At 49.7% G+C, this 8,664-nt stretch overlaps 1 protein-coding gene across 1 annotated transcript in view; it reads right to left on the reverse strand.

Moving 5' to 3' along the window:
- Nucleotides 1–1,914, reverse strand: part of ELSPBP1 (epididymal sperm binding protein 1) — a 9,519-nt gene extending 7,605 nt beyond the window's left edge. The window contains exons 1-2 of the mRNA XM_004710409.4: nt 1,843–1,914; nt 112–247 (exon numbers count right to left, since the gene is read on the reverse strand). Coding sequence (XP_004710466.1) covers nt 112–247; nt 1,843–1,914 — 208 coding nt within the window. The remainder of the gene's footprint in view (nt 1–111; nt 248–1,842) is intronic.
- Nucleotides 1,915–8,664: the final 6,750 nt, after the last annotated feature.

The following is an 8,664-nucleotide window of genomic DNA, read 5'->3' on the forward strand; positions in this document are numbered from 1 at the left end:
GAGTGAGTGAGTGAGTGAGAGTGAGTGAATGAGAGAGTGAATGAGAGTGAGTTGTACCCACTGTTTTAAGAACCAGCCCCAACCCCCACCGGGACATCTGGCACCTCTTACCTTCCTTTTGGCAGCGCTTCCAATTCCCATCATAAACCGCCCTGGTCGAACACCAAGGGTGAAAGTGCCTGGCTCGTGTGCAAGAAAAATAGGCCGTCCCTTTGTAGGAGAAGGGAAAGACACACGCATCCTTCGTCTCTGAAAGGACAGAACACGAAGAGTGGAGATGAGTCGCAGCGAGGGAGCCCAGGATGAGTTCTCATGGTGGCCCACGGGCTGTGCCCACAAGCTTGACATCCCATTGCCTAAGAACAAAGAAGGGCAAGCCCAGCGCATTTGTGGACCAAGGCTATTGGGAAGGAGTTTCAGGAATAAACATGGCAACCAAGATGGCTTGTTCCTCCGGAGTGTAGGTTACGCCTGTGAGCACCCTACAAGGATACTTGATGCTCATTAGTAAACTTTTGAGTGTGAATTAGGTGGTCCTCTCTCATTGCCATCGGGTTGATGCCGGCTCATAGCAACACTAGCAGACAGGGTAGAACTGCCCCAGTGAGTTTCCAAGACTGGACCTGTTTACGGAGCTGAAAAGCCCCCTTTTCTCCTGCAGAGTGGGCTGGTGGTTTGGAAGTGCGGACCTTTCGGATCACAGCCCAGTGAGTGACCCTGTGCCACCAGGGCTCCTTTGAATTAGGTGAAGGCATGCTTTTTTAGTGGATCCCAAACTCATGTTTTAAAAAAATGTAGGGATACAACATTAAATAACTTTGAAACACAGATACCGCACTCCACCCCTATCCCCAATTCTGCTCTTTTTTTTTTAACCCCTTGGCGTTTTTACCCCATGGTTGGAACCCTATCTGTGTAGTTTTATCTTCTAAACAACATCGGGGGGTGAGGCTCCACACAGTGGAACCCATTCATTCTATGGTGTCTACCTGCACAAGTCCACGACATTGGCTTGTAGCCTTCAAGTGGTGCCACCTGTCTGGACGTCGTTTTCTGGACGGTTGTGACATCATCGACACACTCCATGACCCTGCGGCTTCTCATCTAACCTTCTGAGTGACCACTGTCAATTTGATGTCATATAGAGAATTTTTTAATAGAATGCAATGTTCAATGTGGACATTCAACCCTTCCTTCCCCTGCCCCTCCATAATTAAGCTGAACTCTTGTTTGGTTGTAGGGCCACCAGTGTTGCTGTTGGTGAGGCGCCCATGCTACCAACTCTAAGGTCAGCGATTCGAATCCACCGGTCACTCTACAGGGAGAACGACGAGGCCATCTACTCCTAGCAAGATCTACAGTCTCAGAAATCCCATGTAGGGTGGCAATGAGTCAAAAGCCATTTGATGGCCATGGGTTGGGGTGGGTCTTTACAATCTGTTTGGTTTTAAGAGCAACCTCAGAGATACATTAGGCGTCGGGCTTAAAGCTTAAAGATTTCCACAAGGCAATCATTTTGGGGAACCCTCTGCCCTCAGTGACTCCAGTACGTCTGGATTCTACGAGGGTTTGTAGTTCTGTTCCACATTTACCTCTTAGAGAAGAATTCCGAGATTCTTCTAGAGTGCTCGGCTGGTAATCGGAAGGTCGGTTGTTCAAACCCAGCAGCCGTTCTATGGGGAAAAGAGGTGGCAGTCTATTTCCCTAACGGTTGACAGCCTGAGAAACCCTCTGGGGACACTTTTACTCTGTGCTCCAGGGTCACCAGGAGTCGGAATCTACTGCATGGAAGTGGGTTGGGTTTGGGACTGGAAATCCTCCCCACGGTTTCCCGGTCTACGCACCTCCATTTGTCTCTGAGGAATAGAGGAGGAGGGCCATCCATCCCAACAGATAACTGGACCACCGGTTCATTTTGGCTGGCTTCTGGTCTCTGCATGGAAGGTAGACAAAGACTTGGCTCCCACATGTGTTCTTCCTCTTCTGATTGACTCCACAGTTGAGGTCATGCGGGTCCATTCTTTTTCTATCCCCAAGGGGTGACCAAAAGTATCACTTTTTTTTTTTAACCAATGCTTCTGCTTCTGGGTGAGTTCGAACTGCCAGCCTTTCAGCTGCTAGCCTATCCCCAGAGAGCCTTCCTTAGAGTCTCCGTGCAACTGGGAGCCAGGGAAGAAATGTCCTTATGGAAGGGGCCCTGGTAGTGCCACAGGCTACCCACTGGGCAACTAATCACAAGGTCAGGAGTTCAAACCCATCATTGGATCCACAGAATGATGAAGGTGTCGACTCCCACCAAGATGTTCAGTCTAGGAAACTTTATACAGGGCCACGATGGGTCAGAATTGGCTCGATCACAATGGATTTGGTTTTTTGTTTGGTTGGTTGATTATGGAAAGGATCGTGCTCTGTAGGAGAGAGCTAGCATTTGTTGAGTACTTACTATATTCTGGAAGAAAGAGAAGGCTTAGTACAGTCTCAGAAACCTACAGCAGCAGTTCTAGCCTGTCCTACAGGGTCGCTTTGAGTCCTAACAGACTCGGTGGCAGCTAGTTTACCGTAAGTGGGCTCTGTTGCCTCCTAGAGCCTGGTTCAGAAACGTCCAGAGAGTGGGTTGTCTTCACGTGGGCACTGTTGGCGCCTAGCGGCTGTCTCAGGAACTGGACTGGACTTGGCTGTCTTAAGGGAAATGGGCAGTGCTGAACTTCCAGGTTTTGGGGGGAGTCTTTAGGTCAGTAATTTGAAACCACTCTGCAGGAGAAAGACAAGGCGTTCTATTCCTGTAAAGAGTTACAGTCTCGGAAACTCGGAGAGGCAGTTCCACCCTGTCCTGTAGGGTTCGCTGTGAGTTGGTGTCAACTTGTTGACAGCAAACTGGGTTAGGGTTTACTCTTTTCCAGGAGCCCCTGTGTCACTGTGTGCTAAGCATTGGGCTGCCAACCACAAGGTTGGTGGTTCAAACCCAACAGGTGTTCCTCAGGAGCTGGATGAGGCTTTCTGTTCTCTGGCATCCTGTGAGGGCGATGAGAGTCTGTCTTAGAGGGTCACCAGGGGTTGGACTTGACACCATGGCGGTGAGTTTTTTTTAATCATAGTCCCGGCACAGCACTAGATTTGACATGTGGACTACTTGCTTCTCACAAAAAAAAAAAAACACCACATTTTTGTGGTTGTGGGTATGTGCTGGCTTCTGGCGACCCCATGTGGACAGAGTAGAATTGACCAACCTCCACAGGGTTTCCAAAGCTGTGACCTTTCGGTGGTTGAACGCCAGGGTGTTCTTCTGCAATGCCTCTGGGTGAGTTCGAACTGCCAACCTTTCAGCTGCTAGCCTGTCCCCGGAGAGCCTTCCTTAGAGTCTCTGTGCAACTGGGAGCGGGCGAAGGAATGGAAATGAGGAGGGAGTGGCCTTCATGAACTCAGAACCCTCCAATGGCCTGCCATCACACGTGTGATGAAACTGCGAAACTACACCACGGCCTTCCCCTCACCCTCCTCCAGCCCCAGCCACATGGGCATCTCGCTAGTGGTTATGCATTGGGCTGCTAACTGCAAGATCAGCGGTTGGAAACCACCAGCTGCTTCAAGGGAGAAAGAAGGGGCTTTCTACTCCTGTAAAGAATTATAGTCTCAGAAGCCTACAGGGGCAGTTCTACCCTGCCACATCGGGCTGTTGTGAGTCAATGGCAGCGAGTTTGGCTGGGGGGATTTCTAGAGTAAGTCAAGGAGATCTGGTGTTGGTGTGGGTTAGGAATTGGCTTGCTAGCTGCAAGGTCAGCCGTTCAAATGGTCTAGTCGCTCAGAGGGAGAAAAATGAGGTATTCTGGTTCTGTGAAAATACACAGTCTTAGCACACCCAATTTTCTGAACATCATGATCCGCAAGAGCAAGATGATGGCGACAAGCCTAAACGCCCAGCTATGGAGGGATGACGAGATCAACTCTGGTACATACAGACGAGGGAATATTGTGCGTCCCTGAACGATGGGGATGAAACTGTCAAACGCGTCGTGACATGGACACATTTGGAAGACATTATGCTGAGCGGAATGAGTCGATCCCATCAGGACCAATACTGGAGGAGCCCACTATGAGAAAAGGGGGCGAGGGCGGGGGGAAAGCATTTTTAAGCAGGCTTTGATGGTTATGGAGAAGCCAAGCACAAAGGGTGGGAGAGGAAGGAGGAATAAAATAAATAAATACACTTTTATTTTTTAAAAAGATACACGTATAGATAAATACATAGATAGATCGGTACATAATAGCATAGTCTATGCACTCAACAATATAGATCGCAGCATAGATAGATCTAGAGGTAAATAGATGTAAGACACCTTATGCTTTCAGCATGGGAGAGAAAAGAAGCCTGCTACTCCCAGAAAGAGTTACCGTCTCCGATACCCACAGGGGTAGTTCTCCCCTGTTCTGGGAGATCTCTTTGAGCCGTCATCGACTCAGTAGCAGCGGGGTTGGATTTGGGAGGGACTCAAAACATGAAAATAAAGGTGCTTTGAAAACCACAAAAGCACACTGTTAACTAGGACGCATTGTAAAACAAACAAACAAACCAAAACTCTCAGAAACCCACAGGGGCAGTTCTGCTCTGCCCCGTAGGCCACTGTGAGTTGGAATCGGCGGTAGTGAGTATTTTTTGTGTTTGGTGGAAGTCCCTACTTCTTTGAACCTCAGAGTGTTGGCACTTGCTGCTCTCGCGCCTGGGATACCTCCCCCCCCCTCCCCCCCGTGTATTTGCTTGGCTTGCTTTTTCAAGCCTGGGGTGGGGAGGAAGTATTCTGGGATGTGACGAGGTGGCCTGGGACCACATCTTGAATGTCAATTGGTATATTGGGGGCATGGTTCAATAAAACTATCGGAGTGGAAACCCAGCCCCGGAGAGCCAGACGCCCACGCCTGGAACATTCTGTTAGGTCCGAGTTCTTCCTCAGGTGGCGTTGTGCTCATAGGGCTTGGAGGAAGGGCCCTTTGTTCTGGGACAGCTGGCTTCTTGTCCTTGTCATCGCCGTGTTGGTCGGGTGGGAGTGGGGGTGGCATGGCTTTGGAGTCAGAGGGGCCTGTGTGCCCACCTTCATCTTTATTTTCCTCATTTTTTTTTTTTTGCATTAAACCACATTGTTCATTGTGGTCATGTTGAGCTGACTCAACAACAAAGAGCAGAACTCCACAAGGTGGACGAGGCTGTGAGCATTCAGAAACAGATCTCCAGTCCTATCTTCCTCCGTGCCTCTGGGTCGGGAGAGGTTCGAACCTCCCAGCCTTTTGGCCCGCAGTCAAGTGCTGAACCATCTGTGCTACCCAGCCATTGAATCAGTGTGGCAGTTACATCATCTGGTGTCAACTTGAGACGATTAAGAGTGAAGGGGTGGAGTTTAGCCTTTCAATCAGGTCACGGCTTGGAGGCACAACAGGGATAAATAGCTCACTGGAGGCCAGACCCACACTCTGCTTGGTCTTCCTGTTGACAAGACACAGGGAGCTACATTGTTGGACCCAGAGCCCTAGAGCTGGAGGAGCCACGTGGAGACCCACGCCAGCGCTGAGATGCATCCACCACCACTGGATCCACAAGACTTTCCACCCACTGGCCTATGATCTTCCTGCATTCAGCGTCATTGCATGTGTTTTGTGAGTCTGAAGAGGAATTTATAGACTACTATTGGGCATATGGGCTAGCATTAGACTTATGGACTTGATCGGGACTGGGCTGTTTTCTTAATATACAATCACTCTTTATCTAAAGCTCTTTCTTGTACACATATGAGGGTCTATGAATTTGTTTCTCTAGTCCACCCAGACTAACACAATGGGTGAACACAAGCCCATCTCAACCATCTTACTACAAGTACAGAGGGTTCTAGAAAGCTCTAGAAAGCACTGTGTGAAATGGCAGAGGACATGGGGAAATGCCATGATCTTTTTGCTCCATTCCCCACCCCCCGCCCCCCAACAAACTTCTTGAAGCCCTACCTCATGCAAGTCAGATGTCAATGACTATTTATGGAGATGAGAGAGAGGCAAATTGACCACGTCCTCTAAATCCTCCCCTACCGACCTTGTATTTTGAACGGTGGCAGACATAGATATAACCACACTTTTGTCTTTGGAACCTTCATCGAGTGTGCAGATCAATCATCTTCACTTAAGGCCATCATGATCTCCATCACTCTTCACCCCACAAATGTCCCCATCCTCCTTAACAGGAAGCTCAGCATCCCCCATGCACAGCGCCCTCCCTTCTCCCTCCCTCCTTGCCGGTCTTGGTAACCATCAATGAACTTTGGTCTCAGACCTTGTCAGTTGACCCCCCACCCACCCACCGTCTGATACACATTGGGCCTGATCTGGTCTTCAACATTTTTTATGTCTACCCCCGCCCCCCATATTGGGGTTTATCTCTAATGTATTTTGTCGTTGGGGGTAGTAGCCCTCTTGAATTTTTGTTCTATGTTTGTCAGTATATGAAACCCAGGATTGATGAGCCATAGGGGTAGCAAGTTGAATAAGGGTTCCCGGAGGGTACAGAGGGGGAGGGGGAAGGTACAGGAGAGCTGATAACAAAGAGTTCAAGAAGGAAGAGAATGTTTGTAAATGGATTGTGGTGGTGATTGTACAATACTGCTTGATGTGACTGAACTGTGGAATGATAAGATCTTTGTATTAGCTCACAATAAAATGGTTATGAAAATACTGTGGTCTCTTTATACTTACCTATCCACCCCCACCCCCACCCCGCCCCTTAATATATTGTATTGCAGTGCAGACTACGTTTTGCTGTTTAACATGCATCAGGGGTGACGATGTCAGCTAACGGTAGCTAGCTTGTTACCATGGGGAGGCTCCCTCTGAAGCAAGAGGCTTGAGAGAATTAAATATGATCTCAAGCTTGAAGATTTGCTTAACTACAAAAGTGCTACGTTATTGTTGCTGTGTGCTGTAACGTCAATGCTGACTCATCGTGACCTTCAAGGACAGAGGAAACCTGGCCCCCACTGGCTTTCCGTGTCTGTAAATCTTTATGGAAACAGCCTGTCACATCTTTCTCCCAGGGAGAGGCTGATGGGTTGGAACGCCTGACCTTGGGGTTCCCAGCCACGCATATTAGCCACTGTGTTACTAAAGCTCCCACCCTTGCCGTGTACCAAGTTCAAAACCACATCCATTGCCGTTGAGTCAAATGGACACATAGCACCTTATAGGAGGGAGTAGACGTTCCCTAGTGGGATTCTTTATGGGAGTCCACCAACTGCCAGCTCTTTTCTCTGAGAGCAGCTGGTAGCTGGTGGGTTTGAAGGGCATGCTTCACCACAGGGCCACCAGGGCTCCTGCCCCTGATTCTCACACCCTCCCGGGCCTCCAGGTCCTGGTGTACCTTTGAGAATGTTCTTCTTGGTCCTTGTGCTTTCAACGAGTCCCCAAGGGGTGCTCCCAAAGTCTCTGGATTGTGTGGAGATGGGTTTCCGTCTTTCCGTAGGACTGAAACTAGAGCTGCCCCGAGGGAGGAATTGGAGGTCATGGGTGTCTGCTCTTCTCACTACATGATTGCAGTCAGGAGCCACCCGGTGGGTCACCCGTGGTAAATGAGGCTCAGGATCGGCTCATGCATATTCATGAGAGCCAGAACACTCAATCTTGGGTTGTTTTGATGGAGTCTGGCGGGGGCGGGAATCAGGAACAGGACTATTAATACATGGAGGAGAAAGAGCTCTTGGATCCTTAGCTACAGGGAGCTATAGGGGTCAGCTGGATAATTAAAGACACACACCCCCCCTGTTGGGGGCTAGCTTTACTGTGGTGAGGTGATGCCGGTTAGGATCCCTGAGGACTTGGACTGCGCTGGGAGGGGTGAGGACCACAGTATGTGGTCCTGTCCACTTAGGCTGCAGAGCCTGAGGATGGAGTTCTTTCACAGGACAGGGTCTCCCGGGCTGATCACTGGCAGGTTAGGTGGTGCAGGATCAGGGGTGGGCAGACACGGGTCTGCGTGCTCCTGGAGCAGTTGGATCAATAGGTTATGACTGATGAGAAACGGCCGGCCGTATAAAAGCTCAAATGGGCTGAGTTATAAAGTGAGTGGCTAAAACAGTAGCTCTAGCTGGAGAGGCAGGGTCTAACCTAGTATCCTGGGTTAAGGCAGTCAGGTGCGAAAGAAAAGCTGTGGGGATTTCATCCGGCTGTTGAGTGATTTCTCGCAGCTTGTCAAAATGAACTGCTTTATGAGAGATGGCTTCTAAGCCAGCCAGCAAACATCGTATCATGCGGTCTCGGCCAGCCCTGCTGTCTCGTCCAACTTGGGTATCTGTTTGATAAGTCCAAGCCAGCTCCTCCCCAGGAGCTCCCTGAGGGTCTAAGGGCATAGTGACATCCGTGAGGTGGACCTGGTCTGCATGCTGCTGGGCAGCTGTAAAGACCCGCTCCCACTCATCATGGGGAAGGGTAGAGGTGAGGTAGATAAAGATCATGCCAGATTAGGTCATACGCCTGGGTGAGGCATAGGAATGCCTTAATATAGGTGGTGGGGTCATTAGAAAAATGATCCTGAGTTAGTTTATTGTGCCAACCTGGCCGATAATCACATGTGGGGCTAATTGAAAGGCGGAGGGATAAATGGGTGGTGAAGCCTCGCCTTTCTAGTTCTCGGGTCTCTTG

This window comes from Echinops telfairi, unplaced genomic scaffold (genome assembly GCF_000313985.2).
Source record: "Echinops telfairi isolate 266 unplaced genomic scaffold, ASM31398v2 ScPeMD7_655;HRSCAF=1070, whole genome shotgun sequence".
NCBI lineage: Eukaryota > Metazoa > Chordata > Mammalia > Afrosoricida > Tenrecidae > Echinops > Echinops telfairi.